This window comes from Hippoglossus stenolepis, chromosome 2, assembly GCF_022539355.2.
Source record: "Hippoglossus stenolepis isolate QCI-W04-F060 chromosome 2, HSTE1.2, whole genome shotgun sequence".
Classification (NCBI taxonomy): domain Eukaryota; kingdom Metazoa; phylum Chordata; class Actinopteri; order Pleuronectiformes; family Pleuronectidae; genus Hippoglossus; species Hippoglossus stenolepis.
This window is the reverse complement of record NC_061484.1, coordinates 16,619,768-16,640,777: the sequence shown is the minus strand read 5'-3', so window position 1 is coordinate 16,640,777 and position 21,010 is coordinate 16,619,768. Positions and strand designations below refer to the sequence as shown.

At 42.5% G+C, this 21,010-nt stretch overlaps 2 protein-coding genes across 2 annotated transcripts; one reads left to right on the top strand and one right to left on the bottom strand.

Annotated features, from left to right (window-relative positions):
- Positions 1-307: 307 nt before the first annotated feature.
- LOC118115954 (cGMP-specific 3',5'-cyclic phosphodiesterase) lies at positions 308-10,724 on the bottom strand. The gene is made up of 20 exons (XM_035167195.2): positions 10,330-10,724; positions 9,155-9,821; positions 8,425-8,514; positions 8,205-8,285; positions 8,035-8,124; positions 7,783-7,935; positions 7,622-7,689; positions 7,386-7,534; positions 6,412-6,587; positions 6,265-6,315; positions 5,270-5,416; positions 4,900-5,028; positions 3,488-3,582; positions 3,253-3,340; positions 2,870-2,970; positions 2,701-2,778; positions 2,549-2,612; positions 2,395-2,469; positions 1,623-1,706; positions 308-1,499 (listed from the first exon to the last, which is right to left on the bottom strand). Exons 1-20 carry the CDS (start codon positions 10,587-10,589, stop codon positions 1,326-1,328), a joined length of 2,820 nt encoding a protein of 939 aa, XP_035023086.1. The 5' UTR covers positions 10,590-10,724; the 3' UTR covers positions 308-1,325.
- A 987-nt stretch (positions 10,725-11,711) lies between these two features.
- Positions 11,712-20,971, top strand: ppp2r2ca (protein phosphatase 2, regulatory subunit B, gamma a). Its single transcript, XM_035168169.2, has 10 exons — positions 11,712-11,985; positions 12,501-12,870; positions 13,185-13,282; positions 13,377-13,560; positions 14,440-14,552; positions 14,833-15,010; positions 16,758-16,922; positions 17,040-17,209; positions 17,713-17,804; positions 18,069-20,971. The coding sequence occupies exons 2-10, from the start codon at positions 12,807-12,809 to the stop codon at positions 18,358-18,360; spliced, it is 1,356 nt and encodes a 451-aa protein (XP_035024060.1). The 5' UTR covers positions 11,712-11,985; positions 12,501-12,806; the 3' UTR covers positions 18,361-20,971.
- Positions 20,972-21,010: the final 39 nt, after the last annotated feature.

The window sequence follows — 21,010 nt, the reverse complement described above, 5'->3', positions numbered from 1 at the left end:
ATAACAAACCAACATTTTTTAACCACATCGCCCCTGTTTTAGAATCCTCACACTGACTGGTGTTTTATTTTAGGATTGATATAAATAATATTTTAATTACTATCAAAACCAGGCATGGACTGGCCACTCCCTATGTGTCAGACCTTTTATCTTCCTACGAGCCAGCACACAGGGGCTGATGCTTAGTTTGCTTTAGTTGTGTGGAAGAAATCTTTAGGACACTCAAGTTAGTAGTTTTGTAGCCTTTTCTTTTCTGGTACTTTGGAAGGTTGTGTGGACTGAAAATAAAGCACAGTATACAACTTGATTAGAAATAAGTCCAAATCTGTTTATTATTTATTTGAATTGTGGAAAAAATAAGGAATTAATATGAGCATATACATTAAAATTACGACAAAATAGTCTGCTAAGAAAATCAGAACACACATTAGCTATCTCATTTTCCGATGTGATGAAAATCAATGAATGTACAAAGCTTTTTAAAACCACACTGGTCCTATAAGTGACTGAAATACCTTTTCTGATCACGTGCTATAATGTTTATGAAGGGTCATTCTGAAACTCTGACCAGCCACACTTAGTAATAATGACAACTAACCCAAAAACCTACAGACAAGGTTTGCAATAATACTTTGATGCAGTACAGAGCCTTGTTCTGAAACTACATACTGTAAATGTGTAGTGAGCAACAGTTATTCCCTTGACCTTTTACTATCAGGATCTGGAAATCACATGAAATTTCTTCTCCAATTTTGCAGATTTTCTGGCTGACACAGACTCTGAGCCCTGATCGGGAACATTACAAAGCCTTAGGGTCCAGTTAATGATGATTCCTATTAGAAACAACAGCACTTTGGTAGATCTCAGCACAAATTTCACCACTGAGTGCACCAAAGTTTGTATTTAAAAAATGAAACAACGCTAGATCCTGATTAGATAATATTAATTAAGATTTTCAAATCTGGATAAACATTTACAAATTTACAAAAGTAGGCATTTACAAGTGTAAATATGTTTCATAAAACTCTGTACAGCACAGAAAAAAAAATTAAGATAATAAAATGATGACTCTCCTTGTGCCATCATTTAAAAATGGAAAAATAGATCAATGTGAGATTTGACACTGTTGACAGGGTTTACGTTGGATATGTGCTCTGAGTCCTTTTTTTGGGACATAATTACAGCATATGTGACAATAGTCAAGATATTTGTATAACCCAATAACATATTCGACACTGAGTCGATTTTTAGTCCAAGACATGATCGAGAGAAACAGGTTTCTTTTTTGCTTCTAAAGAAAAAAGTCTCTGTCTTCTGTCTGTCCTCTATTCTTCGGGCTGCGTCTCTTCCTCACTGTGTGTATGAGTTTCCAGGCTCACTACACTTGTATTTTCACTGTTTTCTTCCTCTGCTTCCTCAGCCAGATGCTGCCAGTTCTGTCTGTTTTTCTCACAGCCGTTCAGCAGCGGGGTGCAGTTGTCAAACAGTCCAGACACAGCCTGAGGACGACATTCAGACGACACGCAAAACACGAGACAGAGACAAACATAGTGATGATTGAGGTACAAAAAAAAGAAGATTAGAAGAGAGGATAAAAGATTAAGGAACATGTTGGAACACACCTTGTAGAGTGGATAGCAAATCTCATCGATGTATTCAACTTGCATGTATGGCAGACGAGTGCTGTTTTCTCTGTTCATTATTTCCTGGTGAGAAGAGAGGGTAAACTGGCTGTTAGAGTAGATTTAAAATGAGGCTAGATTAATTTCCTATAAACTAGGGTAATTTCCTTTACCAATTTCCTTTTTATTTTACATTAAACCTCACAATCTAAACTTTACTGTAACAATGAAAAAAAAGTCAGTCCGAATTTATTACGCAAAATAAATAACAGCAAAGATATGACAAGTTCACTAAATGTACTTTGATAAAAGAAAATGCAGGCAAATTATATTTAAGACTTTTTAAAACCCTATTGAATGAAATTCAAGATCTACGTCAGGTACGACAAATGTGAAGGAATATCAGAGTCCCAGAATAACTTTAACCTCCCTATGATTAAAGATGGTGTGACAAAATGGCAGTTATCACTTCCAAGTTGATCTCGTTTGTAGATTTACTGCAGCGGGATAATATCTGTATCATTAGAACGACATCACATGGAGACATACAAACTATGCATGCTGCAAAAATAAAAATCGTTTTTTATAACTGATGGAAGTAGCAGGAAACTAACGATAAAATACAACTAAAGGACTCTCTAACGTGAACAAAACCTTCATCAGGAAGGGAAACGTCAATAGAAAGCATTTTCTATTGACACTCTCTTAAAAACCAAGGCTCCCTGATCTGACCTTGTGTCAGCACAATTTAGGAGCTCAAGAGTAAACTTACAATTGGTTCAATTTTGAACTCTTCTCTCTCTTTGTCCCCCTGTGCAAAGAACTCCATGGCAACCAGGTCGGCAATCTGTTTCAGAGGAGGAGAGACGGTGAGGTTTGGATGAACTGAGCGATGAAGTGTGGAGTTTCTATGTAATGAGACTTACCCTCTTTTGTTCAGGCCAAGGCTTAGTGATAGCAGAGAGGTCACTGGCTGTCATTAACATGGACCTGCGAGAGGAATAAACATCTTAGCAGCACGACCTCATCACACACATCATTATCGTCTGTCCCTGATTTGATTTGATTTCACTCTCACCCCAACAGCTCTCTCTGTTTCTCACTCTTCCAGCTCACTCTGCTTTTCTTAGCAAGAGAAAAGAACTCGTCCCTTCTCCTAAAAACACAGCCACAAAAGACGTGAGTTAAAGCAAGACTCAGACGACACAAGACCTCCAGGTGCTCTGACATTTTATCTCTTAACTCACTCCATGTACACGGTGAGGTTGGTGGCGAGGATCGCCCTCTTGATCGTGTGAAGAGCAGTTCTGTGGTCTTCTGACGAGAGGCCACTGAGGATCTGACTCCCCTGCAGGAGGAGGAGAGACACAGGAGAGTGAGGGAAGGTGACATTCAGACTCCGGGATCAGCAGATACATGCAGGAGCAGTCAGACATAAACACAGGCTACCTGATAAAAGAGAAGATACTGTGACACAATAAGAATTGTTTAAAAGAGCTTTCTCTCAGGAGTGTCAAGGACTAAGGGAAAGAGACAGACATGTTTATATATAGGTAGTAGTGGCTTGATGCAAAAATAAGAGGTGCATCAGAATGAACGAATCGATGTCTATGGATGGAGGAGGTCTTACAGCATTGTTCAGGATGAAGAGGCACAGGTTGTAGTGGTGGTTCTCAAGAGAAGAATGTCCATAGAGCTGAGCTAAAGGCTGCTGACTCCTGAGAGATAGAGAGAAATTATATGGGTATAAGAAGGCAATGGCTGACATTTGATAAAAAATAATCTATACATTTACATAGAAATGAATAGAAATAACTTTATTAGTTGTGATGCGAAATAACTCCTTAAGAAATGGATAAATGTACCTTTCTATATAGGAGTTACTGACTCCTCTGTGGTCGAGGTCATGATTGAGAGTGGCGATCATCAACGCTAAGATCTCCAGACGGGAAAAGATAGTCTGTGGGAGAAACAAACACGGAGATGGACAGAGTGAAGTTACTGTTTCCCTGATTCTCGACATGAATGTCTGTTTATTACCTCAGCCAAGAAGTTATGTTTTCGTCTGTTGGATTACGCAGAAACTACAGAATGGTTTAACTTGGTGGAAGGATCCAGGGATTCTTATCACTTTCTTTATTATTGCCAGACATTTTTGTTGATTACGCAGAGAATAATTCATGAATCTTGCATACAAAATCTGGCATATTTAGGGGACTGATTTCTGGACGTGTGTAAAATTTGGTGCAGTTTGATTGCATTTAAGGGGACTATTGGGCCTTAATGGTGATATGTGCCCTTCTAGTTTAGTAAATACCTTTATTCAAAGAAACGTAGAAGTGAGGGACAACACCTAAGTTTCAGCAGAGTAGAACTGGAAGTGAGTATCTAGAGTAGTAAATCTGTTCAATTAGACTGACAGATGGAGATCAGGTGAATAAGTCCACTGAGGTGTGAGTAAGTAGGAAAAGAGGTGGAGTCTTCAGGTGGTTCTAGAAAATAGATAGATAGAGCTCTGTGTGCAGGCATAAGTGACCTTTAGCACTTTCATACTTAAATATAACACTTTAGGACAAAAACAAAAAAGTACTGTCAGGGTATAGTCAGTCCAACTACTTAATTAAAGCAAACAGGATGGAGTGACTAGCTTCACTGAGTTAAAAAACACAAGTACTGCCACTACTGTACTACAGAGAGAGGCTGCAATATGTGAGCAGCACAGGTCAGTTAAGGCGGGTGTGTGATCTCCACTGACAGCAGTTAAGAGGTTTTGGCAAAAGCCTAAAAATTAATCCCTTCTGAAATAATTCTGAGGCCTCGTTTCCTGCAGAAACCCTGCAGTCCTCGAATCACTCCCCAGACTTCAGGATAGCTGAACTTGAAGAATTTAAAACAGACGAGACTCAGAAGAAGGCAGCGGCTTCTGAACCAGTCACACATGGAGGACTGTCAACACAGTCACTCTGGTTGATAAGACTTGGTCAGGTTGTCAATAGGTGAAACAGTGGTGGGAATTTACGATGTCTATGGACCAATAAGAATGATAACAGGTCAACATGTCATCCCGCCCCAAATGAATTCAACAGGAGGATGGAGCTGTCAGTCAAACCCACAAAGTCCTTAGAAGAGGTACAAAATAAATGACCGGAACATTTCCAGGTATTGTTCTGAAACTTTGCCTGAAAACACATATTATTGTCTTTGGAAATGTGAGTTTTTTTTTGCTATTGATAGCTGTTGTACGTGATCCTACAGACAAACACATGCACACGCTGACCTGGAGCTGCTCTGTGGCCATGAGCATAGCAAACATGCTCTGGGCAGTGCTCAGCGCGTGGTTCCAGTTGTGATAAGGCACGTTGTTTCTATAACCACGCCTCACAGTCAAGACCCACTGGCACAGACTCTAAAGGAAAGAGACAGGTAAAAGTGTGTTTTTAGGGATCAGTTGAAATGATTTAAATTAATTTTCCGGTGTCATTTGGCATCAGATAACACAAAATTCCCCAAAGTGTTGGAAATATTGGAAAAGTACTTTTCACAGAGGCATGTCAAAACTAAAAACAATCTCTTATCCATATTCAGGCGGTATGGTTAAACAATAAATTAAATATTCTATATATTATCAGTATTAGCCGGTCAGTTACCTTATAATCGATGTTAAAGTCCTGCACTAATTTGAGGTCCAGGAACATCCGAACTGTGGCCTGTGTGCTCAGCTCCTCTGGCAGAGCAAAGTGAGAGAAATGGAAGTCCAGTATGTGCAGTGACTCAGCAGAAGGAATGGAGACCTCCTAAAAACAGAAAAACAGAGAAGGCCTTGATGATACTCACACATCAAACCACTCACAATCAGATTGTACAAGTGCAGGACAACTTGTATAACTACATCCGCAGCCTTGTATAAAACTGAAAATACACCACTGCTCTCTCTACCTCCGGCCCACACAGAATAGGTTCCAAGGGAGGATGCTACCTTCACCTTGGCCACTCGCAGGCAATACTAGCAGCAAACAAAGAGGTTTAAGTTGGTAGGGCATTAACTGTACTTTAGCATTGATGCCAGGTAATCTGACCAGCTGAATACACTGCAGTGGCGATAACAAGGCTAATGACAGGGTGACAAAAGTGTAGGGAGACAACCAGTGCAGTTTTAGTCCCTCCACATGTTCCTGATATACTGTTTTCAAAGTAACATCACTGTGACCTTTACCTTTGAAAACTTAATCTTTGAGTCCAAGTGACTACTGAGCAAAATTTTAAGAAATTCCCTGAAAGCAGACTTGAGATTTAACGTTCAAGGCGCAAAAATAATGTTTTGTGAGGCCTTGAACTTTGACCTTCGACCACCAAAACCTTATCAGTTCATCTTCAATGTGTTTTGAAAGGTCCCAGCAAACTTGATCTTTGACCACTAGAATCGAAAGGGTTTATCCTTGAGTCCAACTGAACATTTCTTCCAAATTTGAAGAAATCCCCTCAGGGCGTTCTAGAGATATCGTGTTCACAATGGAACATACGGATGAACAGACACAGAAACATAATACCAGAGGCATTAGAAGAGATGGGTGGTTAGAGGGAGACTTATTTATGTATCTGTTGTGACACTGCTGAAGCACAGAGAGACGAGGAGAAGAATCACCTGCAATGCCTGGATTTCCTGTTCGGCTGCAGTGATGTGGTAGGCAAGAACCTGCAGGGAGAAGAGTGAACACACAGACACATGTTAAGGTTCCCATGACTCTAAGGATAAAAGATATGAGGTAATAAGGTGAGGCAGTTTTCCCACCTCCTGTGTGACCTCTATACTGGCCCTTCGCTCCTCTGTGATCTGCACGGCCTGAGCATACTGCAGAGCCAGGCCACAGTACACCGCCAGGTCCTCCAACAGACGCTCATCGTATTTGTTGAAGGCTTCCATGTCGTCGGAGTCCCTGCTGCATTTGTTCATCAGCTGGCACACCGCTGAGTGACAAGGAAGAAAGCGGTTTTAAGACGTTCCACATCTTTAGTCTTTGAATCATCTCATATTCATGTAACAGCAGTGTGGTAGTACAGGATAGATAAGACTATAGGCCTAGTTTAATCTGCCTGTTTCTCTTCTGTGTATCAGCACATGATCTAGGATTTTTTTAGGCGTTGAATTACATCCCTGCCTTGTAGTCTTGATCACATCACATAGCAAATAGCGTATTTGACTTTCCAGGTTGGTAACTCTAAACAGCATCTGGTATATTTACTGTAACCTGTATATAAAGATAGATGATGCATCTCCAATTCCGCCCACGATGCAGGAGTGATTAAATTATAATCTCCCGGATATGAACGTTGCCATCTTGCACATTTGGAGCCACTGTCTGCGCAGTGGTGATCAGGGGGTGGAGCCGTGCTGCCGAGCAGCTGAGACCAATCGCAAGTCGGTCTCAGCTGTCAATCATGACATTTCACCCAGTTTTTATACCATTAAATAACTAAATAAAACCAAAGTTACCAGAAAACACTTCAGTGGGATAAGAATTACCGTAGGGTTTATAACCCATAATACTGTGGCCAGCCACCAGGTGGCGAATGAAAGGCTTTGGCCTCACTTAGAACTAGCTTCCATGCCTCCATCTTTGTGAACAGTCTTTGATTATAATGCACATGAATGATAGTAATGCTGTGTTTTAGAAGAGGCATATATGTGTACAATAATTTGATAAGTTCAATGATGAGTAATTCATTACTGTAAAATAACTGTTGCTATGTAAGAGAGTGACTTACCGATAACATTTTCAGACCTCTCATTTCTAACAGGACAACAGATCAGACTCTTTACTGATCCTTCAGAACTCTCAGACATGTTAAGTGTTTCCATGGTGACCAGAGTTCGGAGGGCATACGATGGATCGATAACGCTGATGTCCCGCTCCCTGAAAAATAATGTGGAAGTATTTTACAACATGTAATGTAATGATATAACATATTTGTTCATGTTAGAGGATGTGTGCGGGCAGTACATTCTGTAGACCTGGCAGGTTGATCCGAGCTCCTCGCACTCCAGGTGTATCACACGTGAGAACATGATCTGAAGCAACACCAGCAGAGGAACAGAAGAAAAGTCAGGAAATATGTGATGCATGCATAAATAAACAATACCAGCCATCTTACACCTCTTCACCTCGTCTGGGATGACTGCGGTTTGCTCGCTGGGGATGAAGATGGTGCAGTACTGAGCATTTGTGAAGGGCATGATGGTGGCCGCCATCTTACTCAGCAGAACCTCAAAGGAATGATGCTCCTTGGACAACACCTGTGCCATCTCGATCAAGGCCTGACACACAAGCATCAAATTCTGTTAGCATCAGTGTGTACAGTAAAATAAAGTACACCCTGACAGGGGTATATCTTATATATCTATCTTATATCTTACCTGACTGCGTTTGGCCTCCTGTCTCGAGCTCTCGTACAGCTGGACATTATCCAAGACCATCCCCAATACATCCATGTGATTTGATAGCACCTGGCCAATCAAATTCAAATGTGAGATTTTCATAATGATGTGTGGTTCTGTTTCAAATGATAGAACCTCTAAGTCCTCACCTTCTCATCCATGTTAGTAAAAGCAGAAGTTGGTCCATCTTCAAAATGTCTCTTATTGATCAAGACCACTACACCTACCACCTGTAAACATTGAAATATATAGAGATATACTGAAAGGTACAGCATTCGTACAGTTACGTTTAGTCAGAGATGCGAATAAATATGTCACACAAACACACACACACACGCACACACACACTCACACTGAGATAAACTATACCTCTCCCCTGTGGTTCTTGATCGGCACACTTAGAACAGTCCTGATCTGACAGTCTGATGGTTGATCTTCATCTAAGTCGAACTTCGGGTACTGAGGAGGTAATCAGAAAACATAAGAGATATGAGAGACGTGTAAAAGGATATATAAATAAACTTAGTAATGTGTAAACTTAATCTTCTTGATCAATGTTGATTATCAGTTTGTCACATCTTGCCAGGAATACCCACATTTCCTAATAACCTTGATGTCCCAAAGGTTAGAACTGCCCATCCACAACCACACAGATGAAGGATTACCCTACTCTGCACAGGGCTGCCACTGATTCCTAATCACATTGGTGGTGATGAAGAGGAGGGGTGGTGTGGGCAACTTCTTATAGTCCTTTAATGAGCTGTGCTGTCTTCCCTTTGTGTGTGGGTGTGTGCTTATGCGTGGGTGTGTGTGTGAGCCGAGTACAGGACATCTCAAAAATCAAAGGTTAATCTCTGGAAGAAGTTGCTAATAGGATTAGAAGTAGGTGGGTCATCTGGGATTCCCTTACACACCCTCACACAGCGTGAATAAACATGTCATCATCTAAAACCAGGTCATCAGGAAACAGGTTCAATGAACCGTCCTCTGGCCTAAAATACCTGCACCTGGTAGCTAAAGATTTTGTCATGTTTAGAAACGTGTGTGTTGCATGTCTAAAAAAGCTTATTACAAAGTGCAGAGTCATGAAAATCACTACCTCTGATGTGTCTTTCAGGTTCATTGGAGACCCTGTAGCCAGCACACATCCCATGATACCCCTCAGCAGCTCCAGGTAGTTGTGGCTGAAGATGTTGACCTCGCTCAGGCACTCCAGTGCTGTCGGGGCAATCACCTCCACTAAGGTGCTCTTTCCACCGCCGTCTTTCTTTACTAGAGAGAGGCAGCTGCCCTCAGCTGCCAGTATCTCCCCGACGTGCAGGACAGCCCTCTGGCAGAGCTCTGCCACAGAACCTATCCAACTGAGACCTCCTGTCAGGAGCTCCATCATCCATGGGCAGCCCTCACCATGGCCACAGGCTGTGGTGTTTGCAGCGGTAGGCCGCAGAAGCTGAGGCGGTGCATGGGACAGCTCAAGAGAGCCAGGGCAAATGGGAGAAAGAGGTCGACAAGGAGGAAAAGAGAAATGGGAAGAACCAGGAGAACAAGGCGAGTGCATGGCCAGAACATCTGGACTGAAAGGATCCTTCCAGTCAGGCGTACAGCAGGCGAGGGTTTTGAGCCGGTCGGATACAGAGGAGATGTTCGGGTGAGAGAAGGGAAGTGGAGACGAAACTCCCCCGTGATTGGCCTTCAGGAGCAGGTCAGAGTGATCAGAGCTGCTTCTGGGAAACGTGGGCACCAGTGGAGACTGTGGAACACTGACCCTGAAGTCACACACAACACAGATTACATGACTGACTTGATGTGACAGTGGACATCAGAAGATACAGAATACTTTCGTGGAAATAACATTTTGTGCACAGGGGCGGGTATGAAGGGGCGGACAGGGGGTTCTGGACCCCCCCATCCTGGGAATAAAAGAGTTGTCCCCTCAATATCATTGCAAACCTAACTATATAACTTTAAACTGTTTAATAATATGCATTGAAAGTACTTGTGTTGCAGATGCAAAATAAAGCCTTTTTCAAGTTTGGGCAATTTGTACCCCTTCTCATATGCCTCAGTGGTGTGGTCCACTGCTACCTGGTTAAATTAAAATTTGTTTTTTATTTTTGAACATCAGAAGACACGAATCTCCACACCAGTTGATGGTCCCACAAACTTCCAGGTACCTGGAAGTTTCAATCATTGACAACCGAACTTTACATAACAGCATTAGACTATATGACTTTTCAAATGTAGGGAATCTCTAGTGGTGTTATAATATCTTACGCTGAAGCTCTGCGTAGAAAGTAGGCCCTGGTAAAGTCAGAGTGATCATCCAGCCAGGCCTCCACTCGGTCCCGGGTCATACGGTCTCCAAACCTGCGCGTCTTGGAGCGAGGGCTCCACAGAGGAGAGAAGAACCAGCCCATGTCTCTGCTCATCGGCGGCTCCCGCCCTGTCTCCCGGCGGCAGGACTCCTCTCGTCCCCCGGGAGTCTCCCTGTCCGGCTCCGTGGACTCCTGCGCCTCAGACTGGAAACAAGGCATCGCCCTCGCTCAGGTGGACAGCGACCAAACAGAGGATCGTTCAAAGTCTGTTGAGTTGTGCTCGAGACACCGTGTGAACCTTGTGAGGAGTCAGACTGAAGGGAAGACCCGGAGGAGCCCGTGGAAACTATTGCGTAAAGGTAAATCCCCTGAACTCTGTTTAGATCACATGGAGCCTCAAGTTCATTAATTAAAGGAAACCGATTACAGGATGAATGGCTCTGGTCCAAACTGTAAAGGCTGTAGGTCAGTTCTGCTGTAAGTAGTTTATACATCACAGACTACATTCATTTACAAAGTTTACAGTCAAATACTGCGAATAACATTTTCACTGTTCAGCCAATAGTGATCTGCTGTAGTGATGCACATTTTAATTAATTGATTCCTTTAAGAAATTATATATATTATTAGGAACTATCACAACATTTTGTCCTCTGTGAGGAAATTAAAAACATGTGCAATTCAATAATAACACACACACATTTCACCACAAAACACAAGCAGTTTACAAACAACAGTACAATAACATTGTCATAAATACACACCCTATAGTGTCACTATGAGTCACATACTGTGAATAATGTGCACAAAATAATAATACAAAATCTACTTTACTTCAGTGTTATAATGTCTTAAGGCACACTCAGAAATAAGGCACAGTTAATATATATATGTATATACGGTATAAAGTTATAAATACAGGAGGGTATACTGTTATTATGGATAATAATATAATTGGACATTTTCTCGAAAATATATAGTAAAATGTGAAAAAATATTTTCACAATTATTTTTGACTTGTGATACATTTTGTGTGATGCCATAAAGTGTTGAGGAAAGGCTCATCAAACCGTCAGCCTCAGAGACTGTGGTGTCTGTGAAGAAATCCTTGAAGTTTTAACAAACCTATTAGGAAACTGGTGTGTATATAATTAATTTAAAATGTCTGCTCTGTTGTGTATTTCCAATCCTTCCTTGCAGAAACCCACAGTTTAGTTGTGGATCTTTAACCACTCAGTGTTTTAATGGCTCCCTCTGCTGGCCTCTCTCTCCCCATCACCTGCAGTGGGCGGCTCCACCGTTGACAGCTGAGCCGTGATTGGCTGCTCCAGGAGGAGGCTGCCATGACACAGTGGATGCTGCACAGAATCATTTCCACAGCATCAGCAGGCAGTGGACCTCCATCCTCCTCCTCACTCTCCCTCTCTCGTTCTCTCCTCGTTTGCCTCTCCTCCTCTCACCGCCACCCCTCTGCTCTCTCTTCTCTCTCCCCGTTCCCCTCCCTCCGACGGACACGCAGGCCTGCTCGAGCAACACTGCAGCAGAGGACGCACCAGGAAGGATAGCAGCAGCAGCAGCAGCAGCCTCAGCAGCAGCAGCAGCAGCAGGCGGACTGGTAGGTGTGCTGAGGCCCGTCTCCCTCCCTCCTGCAGCACAGGCACCACATCACGTTCTCCTCTGATCACCGTCAAGGACTATCTGAGAAGTGTGTGTGTGTGTGTGTGTGTGTGTGTGTGTGTGTGTGTGTGTGTGTGTGTGTGTGTGAGCACAGAGATAAGGAAAGTAGGCAGAGAGGACTACCACACCCTGGGATCATTTAGCACCACTACTGGATATACATTGACTGAATGTTGAATGATGGACGTCCTACATCTTTGTATTTGCCTCTGTTTGCACACACAAGGTTTTATTTAGTGTTTTATCTGCTGGAGCTGTCTGTTGTTTCTCCTCACCTCTTCGCTCTGGGATTCGCTTCAGCACTGACGAGGCCTCGTGTGTCTACACGTGTGTCTGTGATAATGAGCGTGTTGAATGTCTAACAAAGGTCACACCGTTTGGCATGCTGGGAGCCTGTATTGTCAGCCTGCCTAATGACAACCATCTTCTTCTCCTCACCATCTTCATCACCAGATTTTCCATCTACCCCCCTCTGCCTCGCATCTTCTTCATCACCAATTCCTGCTTTTATATCCTCCGCATCTTTTTCCCCTTTTTCCTCAAAAAACCCCTCATCCTTCCTCCTCTCCATTCTTCCATCTCCTCTTCACGCCTCTCTCTCTCCTTCCGGCCTGGCTGTGGTTTCCCAGGATGCCTTGTTCCAGGCTGCTTCGCTAGGCCCCAGCAGCATGGGCGGAGCCTGGGCGGGGAGAGAGAGTACGGTTCGGACCCTTCCCCTCAGGACGGGCGCGCTGGCGGGTCACCCTCCCTCGGCTTCAGATGGGCGAGGACACTGAGAGCTCCAAAATCAACCACACCTTCCTGCGAGACTACGTCACTGAAGGTAGAGTAGACGTCGTGTCGTCGCTGCCTCTGTGGTGTCAGACAACTTGATGGTTTGATGTTCATTCTAGCGTCATGCTTTGTTCATTTATTCATTTGTTCATTACAAAGAATCTTGTTCAGTAGATTTTACTGAGCAAGACTGTTTGTAAGGATCCAGTATTCTCTTTCTTTCATTCCCACTCTCTTTTCTGTGCCTACCGAATATCCGTTCTTTCCTGTCATCTCTTTGTCTTTTTTTCCCTCCCTCCCTACATCTTTTATCATAACCACTATCTTGCTTAATCATCTTCCATTTTCCTGTCTTCCTCTCAGCTGATGTCATCTCTACAGTGGAGTTTAACCAGACAGGGGACCTGCTGGCCACGGGGGATAAAGGTGGCCGAGTGGTCATCTTCCAGAGAGAGACCGAGGTCAGTTTATAACGTAAAACCTATAATAACCATCCCTTTCTATGAGTCTGCATGGATTTTAAACCTTTTTCCTTCCACTCTTGGCCCTGGACAGTCCAAAGGGGAGACCGAGGAGGCAGGGGAGACGGGGGACTCCGGGGAGTACAACGTCTACAGCACGTTCCAGAGCCATGAGCCGGACTTTGACTACCTGAAGAGTCTGGAGATTGAGGAGAAGATCAACAAGATCAGATGGCTGCCGCAGCAGAACGCGGCACATTTCCTCCTCTCCACCAATGGTGAGACATCAGTGATGTGAAGCATGTACAGAAAGTAAAGCTTTATACTTCACAGTAGAGATATAGCATACCTAGAGGAATACACACGACTGAACATGGTGTGAATTACAACTTTCAACATAACCCACTCCAGTTCCCTGCATTAGGGTTATTTAGCATCATGTTTTGCTGTAACATTTTCAAGCCATTCAAGCAAAGTCATTGGACCCACATTTGTGGGAACAGTAAGTAGTGACACCACCCTGCCACTGAGAAACTCACAGATTTATATCTATGCTTTATCTTCCTCTCATGAATCTTAGGGATCATATATTGAAGCTTTGTTCACAAAGTAGCTTAGAGTCTATCAATGGCTGGAAAGTGGACTGTATATATATATATATATATAGTGTTTTTTAGTGTTATTAACCATCTGATGAGTATCTTAACCATTAAGAATGGGGATTGAACCATTGACCTTCTGGTCAGGACAACCCTCTCTACCTCCTGATTTCATATTTATAGTTTTACATCACTTCATTTTTGAATATAGAATATTTTCATTTAGGTTTTGGACTGTCAGTTATCAAACACAAGTACTTAATTAATTATTAATTATTTATGTTCCACTGAACAATTTATTGAAATAAAATCATAATCAATTGAAAATGATTTCAGATGCACAAAGAAGTCACATGCTGCATAGTTGTTTGCTTCCTTAAAGTACAATGTTCAGCACTAACATCACTATACTAAAGAAAACTGATCATGTGGATCACCTTAAACCTGTCAAAAAGCTGAAATTACAAAAAGAGAAATCAGTCAAGTGTTTATGTGATGTTTGTAATAATTATTGTTATTGTTCCCTCAACTAAACCGACTTCATCTGATGTGTCACAGATAAGACCATTAAACTGTGGAAGGTGAGTGAGAGAGACAAGAGACCAGAGGGATACAACCTGAAAGATGAGGAGGGACGGCTGAAGGACATCTCTACCATCACCTCTCTGCAGGTACCACGCACACACACACACACACACACACACACACACACACACACACACACACACACACACACACACACACACACACACACACACACACACACACACCTGCACATGCACATGCACATGCACATGCACACTTTTATTTTGGGTAGTACTTAATTGTATCAGGTTGACATTTGTTTGTTAAGCTCAGTGTTTTGTTCTGACCCTCAATTGTCCCCTGACTTATCATTCTGTCCTCACCCTGTTTCTTAACACGTCTGCACCATCCCTCTCTTTATCTAAGGTGCCAGTGCTCAAACCCACAGATCTGATGGTGGAGGTCCGCCCCAGACGAGTGTTCTCCAATGGACATACTTACCACGTCAACTCCATCTCAGTCAACAGTGACGGGGAGACGTACCTGTCCGCTGACGACCTCCGCATCAACATGTGGCACCTGGGCATCACGGACCGCAGCTTCAGTATCCTTCACAACAGTCACTTGTTTTCTTTATGCCACACTCGTTTCATTTTAATTCCATCGTTCTGATAAACAATAGTCCCTGGCTTCCATTACTCCGTAGCTCTCCTCTGATTTTTCTTTGTAACTTGATCTCTCACTGGAAGCGGAGGATTCTCATATTTCATGTGGTATGAGATTCCCAGAACTGCACTAAATAAAAGAACAAAGTCCACTATTGGATCTATTTTTTAATTCACTGCTTCAAAAGTATTATTGCACGTCATTAAAACAAAGTCTGCAGCAACAGTGACACAATTATCTGTTGACAATCTTTAAGTAATTTTATTTCTGGAACAAAAAGCGGAATAAAAAGAAGATGTGGATTGCAAAATTTTTTTTACAGATTAAGTTTGTGATAATGTGTTTGGGTTGAGTTCACATTCATTTGAATCATTTCCCATTAAAGGATAATCAATTATTCATTAAATTAAAGTATACTGTTTAGACATAGGAACGCTGAATCCTGTGTATGTTACTGTGCATAGCTCGTATGCACCAATTAGCAGTGTTGATACATGTATTGTATTTAAATGCTCTCTGATGTTTGCTGAAGCAGACTCACATGTACTATTCATGCATGTGACCTACAAAAATACCTCACATTGAAATCCAATGTGTACAGTTTGTATAAAGCAGTTTTAACATTCAGTTCCTTCTACTGCTAAAACTATGAATAGTGAAACCATACATCTAAATTCATACCTAAAACACACCTATATGTATACAGCAGAGACACACTTTACGTCCTTGTTCATAGAAATTCATACCTGATCTACATTTAATGCAAACAGCACATGGCTATGTTTGGATTTATGTTTCGATCAGAGTGCTGCGTAACGCCTCAGAGGCTGTATTCACTGCAGGCAGTTGCGTGTTGGACGCAGTGCGTTTGGTGATTTCCCATTCAAATGGAAGCTGACCTAGAAAATCAGAGAGGCATCTATGGGGGAAAAGAGTTTAAATAATTCACTGAGCGGTTCACTTTCGACTGAACCACACAGGAACGCCAAGAATAGAACAGAGAGGAGCACAGCGTGCATGAATATTGTGGGGTTTGTTGGGGTGCAGATTGTGGGGTGATGATTGAGATGTGAGATGTCAACATGGAGTAAGGACATGTTGAGTGAACATAAATGATGTTGGTATACCTGCTGCCTCACCGTGTGCTTTTATGTATTTAATTCCTTGTTATGTTTCCTCTCAGGATGGACATTAGAACTAAAAATACCCTTGTTCAGTTGGGGATCTAGGATTTTTCTAAACCAGGGGCCATAAAGGGGCCACAACTTACACAGAGGGGCCAATTATATGTCCAATATCCATACACAACTCCTTTATTCACTGTTAGCTCTATAGATTTGAGGAAAGCCACACATCATTCAATGTGTTTTGGAAATTGTTCCGTGTTCAAGCACATAGTGTACTTCAAAGAAGCTTAGATGAAAAGAAATGATACAAAATTGTCACATTGATTGTTGTTATATCGAATATTGTTAGTAATTGACTAGTGTATTTTTAAAAAAGACTACTGACAGTACAGGGGCACATGAGGAGCAAGTCAGATTTCAGCCGGGGACATTGGCCCCGTGGCCCCACCTCTGTATCCGCCCCTGCCCCATCTTGAGCATAGTCTTTGAGCATTGCTGCTAGAATTCTTGTGTCCAAACTCTCCTTGGTGCTTGCTTCTTGACCGCCCGTCCTCTCAGACATTGTGGACATCAAACCAGCCAACATGGAGGATCTGACGGAGGTGATAACATCCGCAGAGTTCCACCCTCACCACTGCCACTTGTTTGTGTACAGCAGCAGCAAGGGCTCGCTGCGCCTCTGTGACATGAGATCGTCTGCACTCTGTGACAAACACACCAAACGTGAGTGATGATAAGTAACGTAGTCTTGGCTCTCCTGTAGAGTATCAATGGCTCCCAACACAGATTTTGTGTTATAATATTTTTTGTGATGCACCTAACTCCTCTGTCTTTGTCCAGAGTTTGAGGAACCCGAGGATCCAGGGAGCCGGTCCTTCTTCTCAGAGATCATTTCTTCTGTGTCAGACGTCAAGTTCAGCCACAACGGACGCTATCTGCTGACCAGAGACTACCTCACCGCCAAGGTGTGGGACCTGAACATGGACAAGGGCCCAGTGGAGACGTACCAGGTGAAATAAGATATAATGTCTTTGTCTATGTTTATGTCTTACCTTTATTTGTTATGAATGGAGACCTACTAAATCTCCCTAATGTACCGCACTGTTTAATACTGTACTGTGGCTGATTTGTTGTTTGGTATATGTTGCTTGGGCATCAAGTGTTACATTATATGAAGTTTACTGGTGAAATTATTATTCACTTTATTAGATTTATCAAGTTATCAATATATACATGGTTCAGTTTCTCAAGTATGAGGATATAACTTAACTTAATATAAAACATTCAGATTTAGGTTTTGGATTGCTAGATTCCCCCCCACTATTTTTATGCCAGTCGGCCGGAGGCATAATGTTTTTTCTTGGTTTTCCATCTGTCCGTCTGTACTGCATGAAGATAGTAAACAGAAATAAATTCTAGACAATAGGAGACTCTCAGGAAGGACACGTGACTGCAAGAATAAAGAGATGTTTAATCTCCAGACACTAATGTTGACTATCTGCATCATCCCCAGGTCCACGAATACCTAAGGAGTAAGCTGTGTTCCCTCTATGAAAACGACTGCATCTTCGACAAGTTTGAGTGTGTGTGGAACAGCTCAGACAGGTAAGTGTCAGACGGAGAGAGAGAAAAGGGGAAAAGATTGACAAAGTAAAGTGTATTTAAAGCAAAAAATGGGGGGGGGGTGTGTTGATGTGTTTCTGCGTACAGTGATTCTCTAAATGCTCTGCCTCCACAAGCAAAAGACATTTAAATCAATTGCACAGACAAGCTTAGCAGACATCAAATCAATCCTTCTGTTTTGTCGAGCTCTTTGTTGACTTCTCGTTATCTCTCCCGGCCTCTTCCTCTTCTCTCTCTTCTCCTCAGCGTGATCATGACAGGGGCGTACAACAGCTTCTTCCGGATGTTCGACCGGGAAACGGGCCGAGGCGTAACCCTGGAGGCGTGGCGGGAAAGCAGCAAGCCTCGGGCCGTGCTGCGGACGCGGCGCGTCTACACCGGTGGAAAGCGGCGCCGTGGCGACGTGGGCGTCGATAGTCTGGACTTCACAAAGAAAATCCTGCACATGGCTTGGCACCCGTCTGAGAACATCATCGCCATAGCAGCCACCAACAACCTGTATATCTTCCAGGATCGCGTCAACCCGGACACACAGTGACGGGGGATGGGAGCGTGGACAGAATCATCAACAGTGACTCAAAGATATTTGGAGGTCGTAGAGAAGGTGTGGGGGTGGACAGCCTTTATGAAAAGTCTGTCCATAAAGTCTAAGCCAAGCGGTTTTACAACAAACTGAGATGCAACATCTGTTTGTGCTGATAAAAGATTAGTTATAAAATGACAAGAGTCACGATTTATGGGATCCACAATGAAGGTGTGTAATCCGTTTTTTTCCTACGCTGAGATGGACTGATGTCTCCAGGACGTGTTTTTGGTCCCACTCCACTCCCACTTTTTGAAGATGTTTCTCTGACTGCTCCACTGTAGGGGCAGGAGAAGAGGTGCAGGGACACCTCTCCATCTGCTGTTGACCACACAGTGTTGCACACCTCACTGATGTGCCCTGGTACTGTTTGACACACAACTGAAGATATGTGCTGGGTAGCAGCAAACACCAAACGATGCTACGAAACCTGAAGGTCTTGCAGCGATGTGACTTTGCCAAGATTAGCAGTGTGGCGCAATTGTACAGCTCTTCACAACAACATCCTGAACCACTTTTTTTTCTATCGATCAGCAGCAGCCGAACCTCTCCTTCAGAGCAGTGCTCTCGGAGATTGCACGCGTATCCGACCCCTTAAATTTTGCCCTATTCACTTTGCAATAATAGCACTAACAAACACACAGTGCAGCAGTATCCCTGCTTTAAAACATGAGCTCTTCTTCTACAGGCAACACAAATGTACACACTCTTTTTACTGTTAGTTGTAAATATTCTGTTCCTTTTTTTTTTGAAAGGCAGCACCAACTTTGGTCCCAGTGAGCTAAAAAGGTAAAAGGATGCACTTTGTCCAGTAAACTGCAAACAATCCTGAGATGTAATTCATAGAAAGGTCGTGGAATCTCTCTACTCAGACGTCAAGACGCGATGTTGGAGCTTATAGTTTGTAGCAGTACAGAAATACGCAGGTTATAGAGAGGAAGGGAGTTGTGCACAAATCAACACTTACTGTTTTATTGTGTATATTAAGCCTTCGATGGGTTTTGATTGCTGTATCAAGGTCTCTAAACGATTTTAAATGAGCGAGACATATGCTCAAATTGAGGCTGATTGGTGATAAAACTGAAATCGATTCAAGTTAAATTATGATAATTCAAAATGAGCATATTCCTCATTTTATAATGCAGAAGCACATTTCGGCAAGGGCTCTCACAATCAAGACAAAGTTGGAATCTAAGCACACGAATGAGGCCGCTGATTCAGCCAATCAGAGTTATGTTGAGTTTGTGTCCTGTGTGTTGGAGGGTCAGAGGTTATCATCAGTACAATGACTCATTATGTACATCGCTGAAATGTCTTCACCATTAAAACAAATTAGGCTATCATGTGAATTTATCATTAGCACAGGTTCATGTTGTCATCATACCATGTACCGCCAACAGAAAGCCCGGAGATGTACAGAGGTGAGGTGACGTCTGTGTTGAATTAGGTGCGCTGGTCAAGTATTGATTGTTTACAGTGAAGTGCATTGTTTTCAAGTGACCTTGGCCCTGATGGGATTATTGTACGTGATCTGGATGTGTCCTGTAGCAGGTGAAAGAGTAAAAGAACCAGTGAGGAGGTAGAAAGTCTTGTTGCCCTGACGATGACTCTGTCTGATGGATAAACAACAGTTTACTGTGTTAACTTTGAACCCAAGAAAAGAAGAAAAGATTCTAATCATGTCTGCTCCACATGTCTTTTTTTTCCTCCAGATTTTTACCCCTTTTGATTTCAAAACCACTGTTCACAAATGTTCAAACTGTAATTCAACAATTTTTCAACCTGGGCCCTAATCTTCTGGAATCAGCTCAGTAAATCACCTCTGCCAGCAGCTGCTACATGGCGGCAATGGCTACAATGTAATCTTATGGGGCAACTGCGACAGTTCACAAAATGTCCACTAGAAGTGCTAATTTTCACCAATTAAGGGCTCAAATTGTTATTCTGGGTCTTTGCTATGAGTCTGGCAACATTAAAGTGTCACTCAATGAGAGAAAAAAGGACTTTTAGTAGACATTGAATTGACTGTCACAGTTGCCCCATTAGATTATACTATCACCGCTGCTGCCATGTTGCAGCTGCCAGAGGAGATGATCTACTGGTGTGCTTCCAAAGGGTTTTGTGTGTACCACTCATTTACACACCAACATTTATAACCATAGGAACCATAACGTTTTGGTTTTCACTGTTCATAAGTGTTGTTGAATGCAGACAAAGTGATTCACTGATTGGTTTAAAAAAATGTTCAACACACCAATTCCATGATGATGACAACCCACAAAAAGATTTACATAATATAACCTTGTATAAGTTCCAGGATTCAATCCTCCAGTGGTGAGAGTTAGTTTAGAGCAAGTCAGTTATAATCGCATCATAACCACCACCTCAGACAACCAATGAGAGGATTTGTGTGTTCAGGAGCACAGCAGCAGCAGCAGCATGTTGCCATTACTCAATGCTACTAGCCTGTATATCTATCATACTTAAAAAAAAGGACAAATCTTACAATACAAAAGCAAATGAGATGAATGGAAAGAATGTGCATTAATAAAATAACTGAAAATCAGACACAAAACGTGTGAGGTCATTTCCTGTCTGTGTCTGT

Excerpts from the sequence above, each read along its gene's own strand:
- LOC118115954 (XM_035167195.2), bottom strand. The coding sequence starts at position 10,589 with ATGCCTTGTTTCCAGTCTGAGGCGCAGGAGTCCACGGAGCCGGACAGG. Across the intron at positions 8,286-8,424 it reads TCAAGAACCACAGGGGAGAG|GTGGTAGGTGTAGTGGTCTT; the intron begins GTATAGTTTATC and ends CAATGTTTACAG. Across the intron at positions 1,707-2,394 it reads AGTTCAAAATTGAACCAATT|GAAATAATGAACAGAGAAAA; the intron begins GTAAGTTTACTC and ends TCTTCTCACCAG.
- ppp2r2ca (XM_035168169.2), top strand. The coding sequence starts at position 12,807 with ATGGGCGAGGACACTGAGAGCTCCAAAATCAACCACACCTTCCTGCGA. Across the intron at positions 13,283-13,376 it reads TCTTCCAGAGAGAGACCGAG|TCCAAAGGGGAGACCGAGGA; the intron begins GTCAGTTTATAA and ends GGCCCTGGACAG. Across the intron at positions 13,561-14,439 it reads TTTCCTCCTCTCCACCAATG|ATAAGACCATTAAACTGTGG; the intron begins GTGAGACATCAG and ends GATGTGTCACAG.